We start from the raw sequence: 19,693 nt of genomic DNA on the forward strand, positions 1-19,693 counted from the left end.
TAAAAAGCTTTAGTTTGGCCCACACACCTTCTAATAAATAACTGTGTTTGCTGTTTGACATGTTTGACATTTAGAGTCCAACACTTAGAAATGAAGCACATTTTATTTTTACGTTGGATAATGCTTTCACATGTAAACATATCTGATAGTTTAAACCATGGGTTAAGAAAATATTTTTCCAAATAATATGAAAACAATTTCATGTTAATTGGACTCACATGTAGGCAGACGGTGTTATCAGACACATTTTTATAGATATGGTAGAAAAAGGAGATTTTAAAGTAAAACTTTGCATTTGAAAACAAAACAGCTACATGATAACATAAACAACAACAGCTTTGGGCACATTTGAATCAATTGTAATTTCAGCGATCATTGAAAAACTTTTGCTGAATTTATTGGTAGAATGTTCCTAAAAACACACCAGTATGGAAAACATGTGAAATATGGTTAACACCATCCACTGTGAACCATAAAAACAAACTTTTTCTGTTGTTTTTTTAAACCCCAAGTTTAAAACAGCAGTGATTTGTTTTAGTGATCATTTAAAGCTGACTCAGAAAGTGAATCAGACCCCAATGACTCTTATGTTAAACACTGCGAGAAGGTTGGAGGGATGATGGCAATCGTCATAATTAGTGTTTGAACTTGGTTTTGTTTTTTGATTCAGAGTAGTTTTACTTTTACTTGCTTTTACTTTTATTTCCACCCGCTGGTTCTTTTAAGGCACCAAAGTCTAGTGGGGTAGAGTTTGAAAAGGATGGTGGTTTGGGGTGAAATACACTCCTTTACAACAGTAACCTTTACCAGTTGTGAAATATGACCAGGTGACAAGTTTGTGCACAACTGTGAACATGTTTGTAACTGTTGGCATGATGACATTGTATATAATTTGGATTATTTTTTTTATCTTGTCAAGATCCATGTCATGATTGTAAATTGTTTAAGCTGTACATTACTTTCTTTGTTTTTTGTAGTCAACGTTTTGGTGCTTTTATTTTGAAAGTCAAGTTCGCTTACAAGTTGCGCTAGTTTCCTCTTTGGGTAGAACGAAGAAAAACACCTGTAAGCGCGCAGAAAGGATGGTTTTTATTGAAAGACATGTTAAGTGGACTTTAACTACACACGGTTAAACGGTTAAAGGAAACCTCAGAAGAACGGCGGCTAATTCCCTTTTTGCAGCATGCAGCCAACAAGGTATTTATTTATAGTGTTTGTTGTACAGTGTTTTTACTGCTGTGTCTTACGCTGAGTTTTATTTTGTTAATGCTGTATAGTTTTCACGGTGGCTTTGGAGAGAAGTCTTCAAATAAACCAGTGACAGAAAACCACTTGCGTCTGCCTGTGCTTCGAGGGAATTATAATGTTTATTTCTGCTGTAATGTTGGACATTTTAACATGACAGTCTTTAAGTGATGACGTATGAATACTGCTCTGTGTTTATTAACGTTGTTGTGTTTATAACATGTTTTAATGCTTTGTATGTTGTTCTATTGAATCTGAACAAGCCCCTAAAAACAGTCAGTGATCACTGTCGGCCTCTCTCAGTTTTTATTACCACTGCCTCAGTTTTGGAGCCTCTGGTGGACATTAGAGGAACTGCAGTTTTGGGCACTTTGGATTTGGCTTAATTTCCAGCCCCAGGGCTTAATGTTGGCTTCAGCACATTTCCAATGCCGTGGTCCATTTAAAAGTCCCTCTTGAACCATAGTCAGTAGGTCCTCAGCTAACTCGCAGGAGCCAACAAGATTTCAGAAATGAACTTGTCATCTGGTCATAATGGCTCTGGTCCCTCACTGACGTTCATGTGATACACATATATGTATGTAGAAAATACAGACTCAAAGCAGCAAAAGTTTCAGTACTATTATTTTTATGTGGCAGTTTCAAATACAGACTAAACGCATACAGGTGTTATTTTAGCCAGTTTTGTTAATTTGAATGTTTCATTAAGTTAAGATTATGTTTTTTTATTAGATCTATACTTAATAAAATGGTTTGGTTGCTCAGGCTCGTGTTTTTCTTTTCCAGTTGCTACTGTACTCTTAGCTTTTGGATTATTGAGTAAACAGAATGCAATCAAGTAACCGTCATTAATATAGGCATCATAAAGGCGACTTAAAGAGGTGTTTCCTTCAAGCTGTCATAGGACAAAGGTCTCTGAGCTGTTTAAACATCTGTCCGTGTGGTCTTCAAGATTAATCTTAGGGTCCTTCAAGGCATTTTTTGATACTCAGTCCAGAACATTGTCTAAAAGCCATAGTGAGTCCACTTGAACTTGCTGTTCTAAAGGATCAGCCTGAGATGTTTATGCAGTAAGACAACGTGAGGCTTTTGATTGTCTTTCAGAGTAAGGACCATCTGGTTTCCTACGGTTCTTGTCTGGGAACCCAGGTAAAGTTCCACCGGCCCTCCACGTCCTTTCTGACAAAGGCCTGTCCCTGGGGGAAGCTGTGGGTCTTGACGCTGCTGGACGGACTGAGGGACATGCTGAATGCCAAATCTGTCCGGTTGCGAGGCGTATGTGGTGCTGCCGGAGGATGACATGGGCTCGTTGGAATGAAGCCACTAGCAGAACTCCTGGGTTGGTCTGCACCTGAAGGCAACACGGGGGTGGGGAAGCCTCTTTCCGCTGGTGGGTTGAACTGGATCGTGTCTTGTGATGGTGTCTGGGTTTCTTGTAGTGAAGACCAGTAAGAGTGATGGTCAGCAGGATTTCCCTCCAAAGTCTGGACTTGACTGAAGGCAGTGAGAGAACAGGTCTCAGCAGACGGGGCGCTGTAGGTCCTGGTCGTGGCTTCAGGAAACTCGTAATGTGTGCTCACTCGAGTGGCAGTGAAGTCGTCTGGGCAGTTTGAAGCTGACTCAGGAGGATTTTCACAGTTTGCTTCTTGGCATTCAGCAGCACTGTACCTACAGCTGGTTCCATGTGTTGCTCTTTGACAGTAACTGTGGACTGAAGTATCTGTGGATATGATGACAGGAGGGCCGAAAGAAGAGTTGGGATTGCATTCTGGGAATGAGGATGGATTGACGGCAGTATCGTAAACCAAACTCCTGAGGCTCCACTCAGAGGAGGACTCCTCGGATGTATCGATGGTGTCCCGATCCTTCAGTCCCAGAGTTCGAAGGACCCAGAGGTCCAGGTTTGGTTCTGAGCAAGCAGATGTCTCTAAAGACTCCGAGCAGAACTGGGCAGTGAGGTTCCTGCAGACTCTTTTGCTGATTTGTTGGGGGGGCGCTCGCTGATCCCCACAGAAACTGTCAAAGCAAGCCAGGCTTCTCTTCAGCTTCCTCCTCCCATCAGCAGTTAGTTTCTATAAGAAACAAGGACAGAATAACAGCAGTGTGTTATTATCTTCTTTATCGGTGGAAAACATTTAATGCTTTGATAGAGCAAAAGACATTTTGGACTGATATAAAAGTGAACTTTGAAAGACTTGAGATGTCTCCAGGATTAGTGATCAATGGTTTCATTAACAGTGTCTGAATGTTTCAGTTGGCATAATTTGTTTTACATAATTTTTCTACTTCTGTACAAAACATATTCATGTTAGAGCTACAGGGTGACGATGGATCTGAAGGCTGATAGGGTTGGTATGAAGTCAGCAGTGATGTGGACCCATACCAGTTTTTGTGTTAACGTGAGAGCTGAGGCTGAGGGCATACCTGGTAGTTTACTGAATAGTTCCTACCTTCAACTACGACCACAAGATAGGCGTTACAAGCAGTTCAGCCTTAGATATAAGGTGAGGAGGTCGGCCATTTGGAAGACTAGAGCGTCCACATCGAAAGGAGGCAGCTAAAGTGGTTTGGGCGTCTAACTAGTTTCTCCTAGGCAAGTTATTTTTTCTCTTTTTGGGGAGCTATGACTAACAAGGAGAATCCCCCGGGCACACCCAGGACACGTGAAATATGTCTTTATGACTCTCAGCTCAGTAGATGAAGATCTGAGTGTCTTTGTTTAGACTGCTGGTTTATTGCTGTCAGTGCGTCTGATGCTGCACGGACCTTTGCCTTTTGTTCCAGGTTTCTCACAAAGGAGGAATTGAGGAATGCTCTGAGCTTGTTGTTCTCCTCCTGCAGCCTGGCCAGCTCCTCCTCCCTCTGCAGCAGAGTGTCCTGGAGCTGGAAGGATACAATCACATCACAGCAATGCAGATTATAAGGACGCGGGTATATGAACTGCAGAGGTTCAGTGGCACACATCGACCTGTTCTTTTGAAATGTGTTACGGTTTACTGAATACACAGCGGATCATCTGCCTCCGTCACACCAACCCTCTGCATTGTCCTTGTTCACTACATCCATGAACCTCCTCTGAGGTCTTCCTCTTCTCCTCCTGCCTGGCAGCTCCATCTTCATCATCCTCTGTCCCTCCTCTGCACATGTCCAAACCATCTCAGCCTCTCTGACTCTGAGCTGTCCCTCTGATGGACTCATTTCTGACCCTGTGCATGCTCTCTAACAAATATTGCTGTCAGTTAGACGTGCTAGATGTTTACGTTCACAGTGTACCAGCTGAAATAAGAAGTGTTACAGTAGCTTACTCAAAAAGGACAAAAAGGAACTGCTATACGTTGAGGGTCAGGTTGTGTCTTTTGCACTCCATGTTTAACCTCAGCTGCTGAGCTAACTGTAGTTCGTGTGCACTAAAACAATAATAAATTAAATGTGAGAACCTGTTGGTACCTGTTTGTTTCTCTGGAGGTGAGGAGAGAGATCTTCCGTCCACATCAGAGCAGCCGGAGGCGTGGAGTCAAAGACACAATGAGACTCTGAGAGGAAGACACACAGCAGACTTTAAACTGGTGGCAGTGGAGGATTTAGTCAGACTATTTGCCCGGCTGAAGTTCTGGATTCAAAACCATGCTCTCAAAGTCAGAGTAGGCTTTTTATTACATTTTAACACAGGAGTGTATGCTCAAGATTGGAGCAACCTCCAGCTGAGCATTAGAGATTTGGTTCTTTTGAAACTTGTGTCCACATAACCAAATAAATAGATTTGTCTTAATGTTTCAGGCCCAGAGGCTTCCACCTGTGAGACCACCCATTAGTTGCTGAGGTCCAATTTTAAATCCTCAAACTGAGGACTGATAGCTTGATTTAGACTTCTGCAGGAAATCTGGGTCCTAACTGACGTAACCAGAAACTCATTTTTCTCCTACACCACAACCTTGCACGACATTCAAGTCTTTGTGGTATGCACCGACCCGACGTCTAGTTACATTTCTCTGGAGGTGCACATCAGGTTACATAGAAGGTTCCGGTTAATTACGGCGTAATTCTGACACAGAAGTATAATTCATGTGTTAGCTGCCGCTATCTTAGCTTTTTGAAACCAGATGTGACAGGTGAGGGGCGGGGCTGACCTTTCATTCGCATGGTAAACCATGGCTCACTTTGAGCTGACTCTAATGTGACCCTAATTTAAAACACGTTGGATTTAAAAGGACTTGAAACCAACTGCCGCGACCATAAATGAGCAGAAGGCTTTTATCCTCATAGACTTCTAGAGGGAGGTCTGGGCCTCTTTGCTTAGGCTGCTGCCCCCGCGACCCGACCTCGGATAAAGCGGATGAAGATGGATGGAGACTTCTATATAATGACACTTCTATTTAAACCAGAGGAGCTGCCCCCTGCTGGCCATTAGTAAGAATGCAGGTTTCTTCCATTTCATCAGTACTGGTTTCACTTCTACCACATCGAAACTTCCTTTAATTGTTATTAAAAGTCTTCACAACAATGCGTGGATGGTTATAAAGCCCTTGGTTTTTGGTCTTGAGGCTCTGATTTCACATCAGCAGCATCTAGTGGTCGTTAGAGGAGCTGCAGTGTGGAGAAACCAGGGCAGGGCATTCTTGACAAATTGGACTCTTGGAGAAAGAAGAGCCTGAGAAAATTAAAAGATGAATCTTAATATAAACTGTTCTGGATGTTTCCATCTGCAGCAAAGAGAGCTGAGACAGATCGCTCATGTTGAACATGCCGGGAGCTTCTTGTGTTTGATGAATGATCCTCCAGCTCGCTGATTCTCACTCTGCTGAATGTGGCATTTATAGAAATGTAGAATAATTCCTTCCATGAAGAATACATCGCAGTCAGCAGAGTACAGCTGCCTTCTGCATCCTCGGCCTCTCACTAACTGTTACTATCTGATGCTGTTAGTTGGACTCACCCCATTCGGGCGATGACTCGTCACGCTGCTCTCCGAGGTCGCTGAGGTCAACGGGGTCATGGACCCAAACAGAGGCCAGGGTTTCCATGGAACAGTCAACAGTGTCTGGGCCGAGAGCCAGGGCCTGGAGCATGAGATGGTGATGGTGAAGAAATGGAGAAGGACGGGGAATCCCTACAGAGAAACAAATGAAGGGAGGGAGGGAGTGTGTTTTTATACTTGTGTATCTATCTTTGTGGGGGCTGTTTAATCCTTGTGGGGACACGTTAGCTGCTCCACACTTTGGCTCACGGTTTCAAAGAGTTGTTTGAGGTTCAGACTAGTGTTGATATGGTGATGATCAACACTTCAGAACGCAAAAGTATATGGACACCTGAACACTGAGATATCTGTACAACATTTATTCAGTGATGCTGTCTGCCCCCTACAGGCAACAAGAGGGACTGCAGAAACTGCAAGGCTGTTTTTGAGAATAAAAAATGTACCTAAAGTAGTGTGGCTACTCTTACAGAAAAGAAGACATCTTTTCTCCTCACCATGAAAAATAGAGCCAACAAATGCCCCTACAGGTCACAGATCACAAAACAGGAGCAGTAAAACTACTGCCTGCAGCAATGCACAATGGGAAAAGTGCACACACTCCAATTAGTTGTTCTTTTTTTGTTTTGTTTTTTAGCTCATTCTGCACTTAAAATGAATTTAATACAACATTTTAAAATAAAATCCAAGTATTGGAGCTTTATAAATTGGATTTAGTTAACCTGGAACTAAATCATCTGATATTTAGCGTTAAATTTTGGGGGCAGTTCAGCAGGGACTAGAAGATATTTCACCCAATGCTGTGCATGTTTTTAATATTCTTGCAGCCATCACAACCTTCTTCATGGTTTATTTCCTTTGAAAGCGCTTCTGCAAACCAGAGTGTCCACTTTAATTATTACCCCATCACCCATAATCCCCCCCCAAAATGTAAATATGTAAATCCTGTCATCCTGTCAAGCATGTGTGCTACTTGTGGATAGAAAGCAATTAAAAAAGTTAAGTTCTGAAATATCACAGTAATGTTTTACTAAAATTTACGGAGCCCCGCAAGGGACATGGGAGAAAAAAAATTAAGACGGACTTTTGCGAGATCTCGCAAAACAAACTCGGGATCTCGCAAAAGTTTTGTGAGATCTCACAAAAGTTTTAGCCGCATTCTTCGGAGGCCGCCAGCTCGAAGCCGACCAGGAGGTCGAGGCACGATGTGCCGGGAGAGCGGTGTTCCTCCCGGCTGTAGTAGGTCTCGACCTCCCGTTAGCTTCGAGCTAGTGGGTGTCAGATCTCCGAAAACATCGGAGCACTTTTGCAAATATGTGATGTCTTGTAAACCGAGCAGATATCTGACGTTTACACAGCTACATTCACGCCTCAAAATATCTTAAAAGTGTATTTTGTGACCCAGAAAGAGTAATATTACAACTAAGTAGCTGCCGCCATTGTTGGAATTCAACTTTTGCGAGATCTCGCAAAGTCCGTCTTAATTTTTTTTTCTCCCATGTCCCCTGCGGGGCTCTGTAAAAATTAATGTATATAAGGTTAACTTCATTTATACATTAATGTTCTGTTACTTTTTTAACTGCATGTACACTGACTGCCATGATGTTCAATCTGAACATATTCAGTAAAAGGACGAGATGTTACAATCCCTGATAATGCATCTAGTCCTTTTACTGAATATGTTCAGAATGACTGTCATTCTGAACATATTCAGATCTGATTCATAATAATAATTTAAAAAAACATAGATATAACAAAAACCTTGTAAAATATTAACTGAGTGTGTGCCATGCATCATAGAGCTCAGATATTTTACACAGAAACTCTTCAAAAAACATCAGAGATCTGCTTCTTATAGATTTGATTAGATTTAATGTTCTACATGCAGAACCGTTGCTTAACAGAAATCCCACCACTGTGTTGTTTTGGTTTTTGTGCCACCCCATTTAAAAACGCCCGGAGACTCCCCCGTGTCCCTTTGAATCTCTTAATTCAGACAATTCAGGGGAAAATGGACTCTAACCATGGGGGGGGGGGGGGGGGGGGGGGGTTACTTTAGTCAAAATACTCTCACTACTTTGTAAAACTCTTGTTTAACACAACACTGTATTTAAAGTCTTTGTAATCCATCTGAATGAGTGCATGAAAATCAACTCATAAGTCTTTTTTTACATTTCTGATTAAAGATTCCCACTTCCTGTGGGCTCCCTCATTTTTAAAAGCCCTGGAAACGCCCCTGACTGTAACTCTTATAATCATTAAATGTGTAAAGTACCGGCATAAGAATGGATAGTTACAAAACTGAACACTGGATTAAAATAACTGCACCTTTCTCAGTAAGCACAATCATTTTAACCGCACAGATATGAAGCTGTGTCCAAAGCTCCCCCCAAACCTTTTAAATAAACCTGTTTAATAAAACCTTTTAAAATCTATTTTAAAACTCCGCTGCGGTCTGCGCCTCTCACTGCACCTGCCTGCGTTAAAAAAGTCCACACTTTAAAGCAGCTGCGTGTTCATCGTGTTTTCTACCTGCAGAGACTCAGAGCGCAGGAGAGCCGCGGGGCGCAGAAGTCTTCCCGGGTTTTCGGAGTGCGTGTTGCGCGTAAAGCTCAGCGGACTCTCGCTCGGGTCCCGAAAGAAGCGGTGACGGGCTGAAATGTCGCGATGCCCGGTTGAGGGTCCGGCCAGACTGCAGCCGACTGCAGCTCTCACACAGACAGGTGTGCGTGTGCAGATCCGTCTGTGCAGTCAGCTGTCGGGACGGAGCTGAGGGTCCCCCCTGCAGGCACGGCGCGGAAAAACTCCAGTTCTGAGTTCATTCATTCAGGCGAAAGCGGGCTCAGTGCACTTTGTGGAATATTCAGAAAAGAGCCACACGTGACAGGATCAGTGGGCAGACTGCAAACACCATTATGTGATACTGTAGGGGTGTCAAACACAAGGCTCTGGGTCAGATTTTCTACATGTTAAAGAAACACAGCTGTAGTAAAGGAAAACAATCTCAGCCAGATTTGCGCTATAAATGTGTAAAATTACAGAAAATGTGTTTTTCTGTAGTAAAAGTGTCGCAGTGGGACCAGAGAGAAAAGGTGAGAAGCTTTCAGTCCGTTAATTGTTTATTACTCATTACTTTGGTGGGGTGTGAATGGGAGTACGGGGGTTGTTCTCAGCAGGACAAAAATCATGAAAATTAAAAGTTGGAAGTCCAAACTGTTTGCGCTCTTTCATATTTTAAAAATGTCGTCCAGATGGTCGCATTGGAGTCTCTGCTGGGCCGGTTCTGGCCCTGGGCCTGATGTTTGACACTCATAAGGCCCAGTCTTTAAGCAGTCCTGGATAACTAAGACTTCTGCTCCTGCCGTGGAGGCGAGCGATGGGAGGGAAGAGATGTTTTCAGATGTGGTTGATGGAGTTGGAATGAAAATGGATGAATGGATCAGGTTTTAGGTATTAGGTACACCTGTTCACCTGGTCTCCTCAGGACAAACCTTTCATTAGCCAATCACACGGCAGCAGCTCAGTGCATTTAGGCATGACCAGGATGCATGTTCACAGGTTTGACTGCAGAGACGGAGCAAGTGTAACCTGTCTGCAGCTGCTAGTGCTGAGATTCATCACTGACACACACACACACACACACACACACACACACACACACGAGTTAATCTGCAGTCTGACAGCAGGTCTGTTAAACTGCAGCAACAATTAGGAGTCTAATTCACAGACCGGCATTCCAGCGAGGTGACACATTAACGGAGGAAGAGGGACGAAGAAGAAAGGGAGGAGGAAAAAAAGAGGAGGTGCGGGGAGATACATGATTTATTTTTATTTGAGTACAATACAGCAGATTATGCAGCGACCTTTGAGCTCTCTGCTGGGTCAGAGGTCGGCTGCAGCAATGGCTCTCAGGCTCAGATCGTTTACTCTGGTCTTGAAAGTCAAGATCAGGCTTCCGATGAGCGTCAGGCAGCTCTTCACCACCAGCTGAGGGACAAATCTGTTCCCCCACCCCTGCTGTGAGACCGCTAAACCATTAAAAATGACTTTCCCCATCAGCTTTTGTGGCTGGTTAAGCACTTGTAGATGGGGTGGAGACTGGGGGGTTAATGAGCTCCACCAGCAGACCTGCTGCTCATCAAATAGCAGCAGTGTGAACACAGTGGCCATATGCCGAGCCTGCAGGAGAGGGCAGGTTCAGCACACTCATGGAGGAGGCAGTTAAAGGAGCTTAAGAGTTAAGATTTCAAAGTTTCCCAGAATGAATGAAAAACCTAAAACTAAAACTAGGCGTGACAAACATTTTATTCACTGAATTAAGAATAAAAAGTAGAAGCAGAACTAAAACTGTTGTGTTATATAATTGTTGCTTACCTGCTGAGGCTCTGGTCATTTTATTTACTGACATCTGAAAAATATCATTAAAATATAATAATGACTTAAAATAACACTGAAACTGATCAAAACTAAACCAATAAAAGCTGAAGTGAAACGAGCAGCCAGTACAGACAGGACAGTCAGATTAACTCCAAATTTATGGATTGAGTTGCATCACAGGTGGGGTCTGGAAAAAAATGGATCTGGATCCAGGAGTTGGACATTGTGACAAACCTGTTCCAAATCCACCATCACAGCTTCAGATACTGCTGGGATGTTCTTCCCTCACCGGGGAACTATCAGCTCAAGCACTGAAACGACTCAAATACAAACAAAGACAGCCCATCATTTCAGCATTTATTAACAGAGATGCGTCTGACTGTATCGGTCTCTGACATCACTGGAGGAAGTCTGGTCCACTCCTCTTCACAGCGTTGCTTCGGTTCATCGAGGTTTGCGGCATTCGTCCATGCACAGCTCTCTGAGCTCTGCAGCACTTTGATTCTTTTCTTTTTCAGTCGTTCTGGTGCAGATCTGCTGTGCTTGGGTCATCAGCTGTGGGACAGATGGCCTCACACTGGTATACGGAGGAGTTTGTGGTCCACTCAGTGACTGTGAGGAGCCGAAATCCTCACCCTCAACCGCTGTACAAGCCTGCTGCTGTCAAACATGTGTGGCTCTGTGGCACAGCGGGCAGTGGGTTGGACTTCTAGGCCACTTTTGAGGAAGAAATTCAAAGGTTGTATGTGTCCCCTCTGAGCTTCATGGAGTAAGGATGGACTCTTGGTTCAGCTCATGCTGAATGAATAATTACAGGGTGTAATATGTCGTGTGTTGTAGTTCATCGGAGGTTTGGGTTACGTAATTTTAAGACCTTCTGAGGATCAGATGATCTTTTATTGTCTGCGCGAGCTCAGGGTTGATGGTTAGTTTGTAGTTTTCGTGTCTGCTCCTTTAGTTGCTCTTTATTAATATCAACGTTGTATTTTTAATAATCATGACACATCGTGGCATCGCATCTTTCTGTGATGACCTCCGCACTGATGAGAGCTCATCACAACTGTGGTTCAACGGTTTCTATGGAAACTACAAACATCCACCTTGTGGTAGCACCAGAGGAAAAGTCAGAGGTTCGTTAAAGTCAGCAGCGCTGTGTGTGTGTGTGTGTGTGTGTGTGTGTGTGTGTGTGTGTGTGTGCGTGTGTGTGAGTGTGTGCGTGTGTGTGTGTGTGTGTGTGTTTGGGAGTGTGGGTCAGCAGGTCGCCCTCTCAGCTCCTCTTTGAAGTGTCTCCGTTGCAGCCGGCCTTCGTGCTGAGCTCTCATTCACAGCCGCTGGATCAGGACGCCCTCTGCCAATTACACGGAGCCTCCGGGCTGCCGTAGCTCACCAGCACGCGTCCGACAGGCAGCAGGTCGGAGGATTACTGACCCACCGAAGCCAGCTGGTTTAGTTTGGTGTCTGCTGAAGTGTCTTTGAGCCAGGCACTGAAACTCTGACATGGGTTCCTGTGCGGCTTCATCATCAGTTCAGTGTAAATTTATTTGAGTCTTTAATGAGAGCAGTGAGGGTCCAGGCAACAAGTGCTGTTTGTGTTTTAACAATATGCATGTTAACCTCTTCATCAGCACCTGATCTTCAGCTTCAGTCCTGGAACACCGGAGCGTTTGAATTTAAAAAAATACACAACTCGACAACAACAAAGGTGCACAAAAAACTAAAAAACTACAAATGTAAAACAAAAACATAAAAACTCAAAAAATTACAAAGAGGAAAAAAGAAGAGACACAAAGTGAAATACATAAAATAATTCATGAGTCACGATGACGTCTGCAAACACTGAATATTTTACACTTATGTGATTTTAGACAGATTCACGTCGGCTGTATTCAGAGTCATAGGAACGAAGGATGTGTGTGTTTGTGTACGTGTGGCTGTGAAGAAAAGCTCACGTGTTTTAATGTCTGCTGCTTTTAACACCTTCAACCTGTCTCCGGTGGCGGCAGCAGTTAGCTGATAATTACCCCTCTGCAGGGCAGTATGGAGGGCTACAGGTGGGCTACCTGGTGGTCTCACACAGGTTCAGTGGGACAGATGTTAAATCCCGCCCACCCGCCTCCTTACTCCTCCTCCCTGCTGGGATCCTAATAACAGTGGGCCGGGCGGCAGGATTTGTTGGACAACAGCGGCGGCTGCCTGACTGCCAGCAGCCTGTTCTCTGCTGGACGCCACCTCCACCTCAGGTGCACCCGAATCTGACCTCGCTGTGATTAAACAATCTGCTGCTTCACTCAGAAAAGTTTTAACTGGATCCAGGAGAAGCCGGTGAACCCACCCAAGACGGTAACCATCGACATGACCACAATCGGGGAACCGTAAACCACATTTCAACACTCCCACACCAATAACAACCTTCACTCGTCAACCACAGACCCTCATACGTCCCCGTAAACCACAGAGTCTGTGCTGTACACCACACAGGAATGAGAATGTCTGAGCACGAGCTGCAGGAGGCATGAAAGCCTGAAAACCTCCATGCAACAGTCACACTGAGTCCAAGTCCAAGAAGAACTGCAGCTGTTCTGGAACGAGGGTTAGGGAGAATCCCAAGTGCAGTTTTTATAAGGTCCAAACTGACCACGAGCTGTAAACTTAAAGATGAGCTGCACGTGAACAGCACTGATAGCGAGCTGCAGAGGCCGTGAATGACCACTGAAGAGTGTCAGAGACTCGAGTCCGCTCGAAAGAACAAGAGCGATGCAAAAAGACGAGAGTGTCGTCCAACGCAGGACGAAATACGGCCAACGCGCTGCTCGAGGTCACGTTTATGGCTGCATGAGAGGAAAGAAATCAATCTGTGTGTGTGTGTGTGTGTGTGTGTGTGTGTGTGTGTGTGTGTGTGTGTGTGTGTGTGTGTGTGTGTTTTAACCTGCCTGGTTAAACCTGAGTGTCTCCTGTGGAGATAAGCTGAAGACACACACACACATTAACTACCCCCCTCAAAACACAAACATGGACACACAGGACATGTAATATCCTCGTTACACACACACATTCATGCATGCATGATATCACACACACACACACACATCACACCCGGCCATCACACACACACACAGCTCTGTATGTGTGTGTGTCGCTGGCTGCCGGCCTCGTGCTGCTAAGCTTCTTTTACGTGCACAATGGCACCCTGCTGGCAGCTCAGGGCCAATTAAAGCCCTGTGAGAGAGAGAAACACCTCCAGGCGTCTAACCTCGATCGCCCATGGTTCTGATCTCTGAGGCGGACCAACCAGCTGCTTCACCTCCTGCATGAAAGCAACATGTTCTCATATTACATCAGTTTATCAGTCTGACAGGTTGGCAATCAAATGTCTTTAACACATGCAAATCACTTTGTGTGCGAATAGACGGTAACATCACCTGAAACAGCTCAAATCTAAACGGTTGAGACGTCTCTGCTTCACGTGCTTCGATGCCTCTCTAACACAAGTTCGCTTATTATGTTAGTAATGGAGTCAACCAATCAATAACCTCAGTGACGCTCACAGGTCTGGACACAGCACAACTTGTTTAAGGGACACATTCAGCCTGTAGTCTCTGCAGAACAGCAGAAGGCATCATGTCATACCTTTCAGATGTTTATCTTAATCCATAAAGTGCTTTTGAGATGTGCAAGTCAAATTCAACAAATTAAAGTTGCAGTTTTGTTCACATTCAGCGCAGCGTTTTTGAAACAGGGTTTTTAAACTAAATTAAGTTTGCATCCTTTAAAGCAGGGGTGTCCAACTCCAGGCTTCCTGCAGGTTTTAGATCTCACCGTGGGTCAACACACCTGAATCACATGATCAGCTCATTTCCAGGCCTCTGGAGAACTTCAGGACATGTTGAGGAGGTCATTTAGCCGTTTAAATCAGCTGTGATGGATCAAGGACACATCTAAACCCTGCAGGACACCGGACCTCGAGGCCTGGAGTTCAACACCTGTGCTTTAAAGGATTGATTGAAGCAGGAGGATGCAGGTGGAGGTCATGGTGGTTCCATGTTTCACTATAATACATTCAAAATCTGTTTATGCTGATGATCTTTGTATATATGAAGGTTTTCACCAGATCTGATCTTATTTAATACCTCATTTAAAATCTTTACATTTTTTAGTTCCAGCTGTGTTCCCTGATGTTTCCATTTTTCCAATTACCTGTGTGTGTGTGTGTGTGTGTGTGTGTGTGTGTGTGTGTGTGTGTGTGTGTGTGTGTGTGTGTGTGTGTACACCGAGGTAAAAAAAGGGGTCATCAAGGTTAGTTTATGTTTATTAACTCCAACCTCTGATTCTGCATTGTGGGTCTGCTTTCTGTTTAAGCAGACCCACAATGCAGAATGACTCTACTTCACGTTATTCCTGTGCACCAGCTCGTGGTAAAACATCTCATATTCTCTTCCTTAAAGGTTTGTTGAAAAATAAAGAATTTCCTTCAATCAAATCAATCATCTAAAGATAGAAAGTGAGGGTTCCTACACAAAGCATACTTTCAGTGATGATATCATCTTCTATAAGAGCATATTTATGTTTCAGAAGAATAAAGAGCCATGACAGCACATCACCCCGCAGTAATGTTTGTCTTGACCATCTGCAATTTATCTTTGATGATGTTTTTTCACATTTATTTCAACAACCTGCAATAAAAACAGGTCAAAATGACAGCTTTTGTTCCAAACACCACTAACAGCACAGAGGAGTCAGGTGTCACCCAGGCAGCGTGCCGATCCCTCATTCAGAACAATATACCAACACACCTGGTGACATCAGCACCAGCAGTCCCTCTGATTGGCCGTCTGTATGAGCGAGCTGATTAGAAGAGGTCAGCAAGTGTTTGAGTGTGTGAATGAAAGTGTGCCACTACTGAAGCGTGTTAAACGTTTGTACAAAGCGTTCTTCCTGTTGCTGAAAGGAGGGGAGATTTGATCCTCCTGTAAGTGAGGCAAACCTGTATGTTGTCAGTCAGTTTCAGGTGGTGTAACTGAATCGCTGTAACACGATGCTGTTTGTTCTCTAAACACTGGAGACGATCACAGAACCATTCAAATGTGTCTCCGTTTAGTGGAGACAGAAAAGCAAAAAAAGCTCAAACTGTTCTGAGAAATTTCAGATTTTAGTTTCAACAGTTTAACTTCCTCACTTTGAAAAAATGAATTCAAATTTTCAAGTTGTTACATTATATTTAGTAAATCTTTGAAATGAAGAGGTTAATAGATGGTTAAATGATGCCACTGTTATTTAGAAACTTACTGAATTGAATATTTCCAGTGAAATTATTCATATTGAAAAATTCCTTCTAAGAGTTAGAGTTAGGCTACTGAGCTATGTGCAACCCATAGCAGCAGGTTTGGAAATCATGCCTCACACTCAAACAGGGTTTGGTCGACTAATCTGCTAATCGAATCACCCCGCCCAAATCAGTTGATGAGTTTGTATAGTTTTTATATGTTCCTCCTAATTATACATATTTCTCCTGTTTGTCACTTGCTGTTTCCGTAGCAGTTGGAGTTTTTACAGGGTGGGGTTGCTAGCCCCACGCTCAACCCTCCTCCTTTCTCATCCGGGCTTGGGACCGGCAATGGCAGAGCCGGTCCCAACAACCAACCAGCAACGTGCTGAAGAGGTGGAGAATTTTACATATCTTGGCAGCATCATCTCGAATGACGGGGTCTCTGATCGGGATGTCGACGCCAGAGTAGGGAAGGCAGTTGGTGTCCTGCGACGTCTCCAACCTAACCCTGAATGTTAGGGTCAAGATCAGACTACTGAACTCTATCGTCTTCGCTACTGCATTTTACGCTAGTGAAACCTGGCGCTCAACAAGTGCAATTATTCAACACCTGAACGTGCTTCAACAACGTGGCCTGCGGCGAATCCTGAGAATTTGCTACCACATGGCGTCGAACATTCATGGACGATCTGAGAACTGTCGACATTGTCTGGGACGAAGCTGAAGCAGTCGCTGCTGACTGACATCGATGGAGATCACTAGCTGCCCGATGCGCCGCCCGGTGTAGGAGGAACTAAGTGCTAAGTGCTCCTGTTTGTCATTTATTCCTGCACAGTTGGTGTGGAGCACCCATCATTTCGATGTACATGACAATCACAATAAACTGCGATTCTATTCTATTCTATTCTAAACGTAGCTTTGTCTCGTAGTTTGGGTTCTGTTCACACAGAGGAAAATCCAGGTGAACTCCAAGCCAATCAAAAAGCCAAACTGCAAACCACGTGAGAATGTTCCGTCCACTGATTGGCTGGATGTGTTGGAGAGCAACAAACTAAATACAGGAAGAAGATGCTCTTTTCTACACTATTGGAGAACCCAAGAATTTACACCCATTTCATGGCTGGATGTTAGTCAGTGCAGACTTTTGCACATCTACAGTACGTTTCCTCATCGTGGCCAATGGAAGCTTTTTAGTTTAGACTTGCAATGTACACCTGGGAACTGGTTTGGATCCGTTTTCTATCTTTTCAAGTCAAATATCTCAGCTTTACTTTAAATTACAGTTAAAACAGTGACCAAAGCTGCAAACGCAACCTTTAACATTTAAACTGTGCCGTTTTGTGCATGTTTTTTTTGCTCCAAGCCACATGCAGCATCCACACGGCCAATCCTCTCATGACGATACACAGCAGGGTGATTAAACGTTTATATAAGAAGCAACTACAGCTGATGTAATGTTAACAACTGACATGTTTGAAACTGATCATTTGTCTACGTGTCTTCCATTGTAAACCTACTAATCAGTGCTAACATTGATAACATTAACAGTGTTCAGTTTCATAAATCATAAACTGTCACGATCTATGCTAACGGTCCCTATGATGTTCCAGTTACCAAAGCAGCGGAGATAGTAATAAACCACTGGACCACCAAATATGCCTCCTCGTGGAGCCGTATCTTCAATCCACGTATTTCCTCAGAAGCATGAGTTCCCCAAACGCACCGACAGAGGTGGAAACTGTTTTTGCAAACTGTTCCTTTATACATAAATATAATACTGAGACACAAAATGATACAAACAAAAAGAGAACGTCGTGAAGCATTCGGTGCAGTTTTCCTCAGTAAAACCGTCATCAGCCCATAAAAGCTGAAGGTTTTTGATATTTCAGTCAAACAGCAGCAGGTCGGACTCACGGACTGCTGTCGGTCTGTTGTTTGTTCCACTCCCCAAACTAATCTGGTTTAATCCCAACAGGAATCCAGCAAACTAACGCCTCTACATCTAAAATCTGAGCACGCAGCTTTTCATTACTTCCATATTAGAGCTCTGTGCTAATACGGCTCGATTTAACACAGCGGCTAATGTCCCCAAAACAGCTCCGAGTGTCTCAGGTTGTTAACGTCTGCAGCACACATCGAGTTCACGAAGGCCTTAAAGTTTGCAAACACCAGTTTATGAAGACAGGATTCACCAGGATTCATCTTCCACAAGTTTCCTGTTGGAATCTTAGTTCAGATTTAAAATTGACAGACATGACAGCACAGCAGTAAATACTGAAAACCAAAGAAGACACTGACACAGTGAGGTGTTTTCACTCTCCTAACCCTGAACAGGTGAGCTGAGACCAGCTCGAGGTTAACGGGGAAGCAGTGACGCCGTCCTCACCCTGCTATGAGGATGTAGATGTTTCGGTCAGTTTTGAAGTCTTTGTTTTTCTTCTTCACATTAAAAATAAAGAAAATCCTTTAAATAATTTGATGCCCGAGTAGTTTTGGACTGAGAACCAGAATTCATGCTGTCGTTGTGTTTCTTCAAACTTATTTGATCTCCTTCGTCCATCCGTCAGAGTGCGAAGCCTCCGATCTCTGGTGTCACCTAAGGACAAACTGCTGGGCTTAAAAATGTGACAGGAGGTTTGTAAACCTGAAAACCTTCTTTTAAACACAAACACTCCTCTGAAAGACGAGTGTAGCCACCGCCACCACAAAAGCACCCAAACATGAGCAGAAAGGGCCGAGAGCGGGGCTGCCGGTGGCTGTTGTGTCTCTAAACCAAACACTGAGTGTCTGAACAGCAGCCAAGCCTGAAGGGGCAACCGGCGAGCCAACAACGCCGGTCCTCATGGCAACCGTAGTAGTAGTAGCAGCGAAAGAAAGAAAATCGAGCTATTCAGAGAATGCACAACAACGTTTAATGTGTTACTCCACTGTGTGTCTAACACTGGAGGTGGGTGGAGTTTGGTGATACGTAACAGCTGGTGTGAGAGGACGCGTGGCTGCAGCGTTCAAAGAACACAAACGTGCAGACTTTAAAAATGGAGCAGCGACTGAACGACATCTATGAACGCCACAAGGAGGATGATGTCATCATCACAGACTGTATATAAAAGATGGATGAAACTTCCTGGTCGGAAATGTAGAGCAAACGTCTGAAACCTGCAGTCACGACAGAGTCACCATAAAACAGCTTCCCCACCTCACAGAGTGTCATTTACAAAAAGAAGACAGGACTCAAGGGACGAAGGAGCAGAGAAAGGATGGAAGGAAGGAAGGAAAGAAAAAGACAAAAAGAAACAAGGAAACGAAGGAAGGAAGGTTTTGAAAGCATTACTCAAAACATATATTTAGAAGAACATTTAGAAAGAAGTTTTTCTTTGAAACATTTTTAAAACTGGTTTAAAAATCAGAGATTTGTGTAAATATTTGTTAGGAGTTCATCAGCCTTCAGTGTCGGTCCTCAGAAGGGCAGACAGATATGTGTGTGTGTGTGTGTCTGTGTGTGTGAGTGTGTGTCTGTGTGTGTGTTCACACTGTAGCGATGGACACAGGCCAGAGCGTCCCCAATGAGCACGCACAGACCAGGGAAGAGCCCACCAATCAGAGCGCTGCTGCCACAGTTTTGCTGTCGCGGGGGGCCGCTGGCATCAATCAGGTCCTCAGGTACCTGCCAATAAAACACACACACACACACACACACACACACACACACACACACACACACACACACACACACACACACACACACACTGTTTACTTGTTGTTTACCTCCTTCACTCTGCAGCAGCCAATTAGGGTTCAAAGAGAGACTCAAAAAGTTGCATCACTTAAAGGGTCAG

At 44.0% G+C, this 19,693-nt stretch overlaps 1 protein-coding gene across 1 annotated transcript; it reads right to left on the reverse strand.

The window, feature by feature from the left end:
• Positions 1–355: 355 nt before the first annotated feature.
• Positions 356–8,919, reverse strand: gmnc (geminin coiled-coil domain containing). The gene is made up of 5 exons (XM_085380201.1): positions 8,750–8,919; positions 6,179–6,352; positions 4,693–4,778; positions 4,012–4,128; positions 356–3,317 (listed from the first exon to the last, which is right to left on the reverse strand). Exons 2-5 carry the CDS (start codon positions 6,309–6,311, stop codon positions 2,370–2,372), a joined length of 1,284 nt encoding a protein of 427 aa, XP_085236327.1. The 5' UTR covers positions 6,312–6,352; positions 8,750–8,919; the 3' UTR covers positions 356–2,369.
• Positions 8,920–19,693: the final 10,774 nt, after the last annotated feature.

This window comes from Rhamphochromis longiceps, linkage group LG14 (assembly GCF_057381845.1).
Source record: "Rhamphochromis longiceps isolate RC_006_pf linkage group LG14, R_longiceps_female_GT1.1, whole genome shotgun sequence".
NCBI classification, from domain to species: Eukaryota; Metazoa; Chordata; class Actinopteri; order Cichliformes; family Cichlidae; genus Rhamphochromis; species Rhamphochromis longiceps.

What these genes read in the sequence shown, in the direction of transcription:
- gmnc (XM_085380201.1), bottom strand. Translation starts at nt 6,311, where the DNA reads ATGCTCCAGGCCCTGGCTCTCGGCCCAGACACTGTTGACTGTTCCATG. An exon ending in CGAGTCATCGCCCGAATGGG is followed by an intron (nt 4,779 to 6,178) that starts GTGAGTCCAACT and finishes TCTTCCTCTCAG; the next exon opens with AGTCTCATTGTGTCTTTGAC. An exon ending in ACCTGGAACAAAAGGCAAAG is followed by an intron (nt 3,318 to 4,011) that starts GTCCGTGCAGCA and finishes TGTTTCTTATAG; the next exon opens with AAACTAACTGCTGATGGGAG.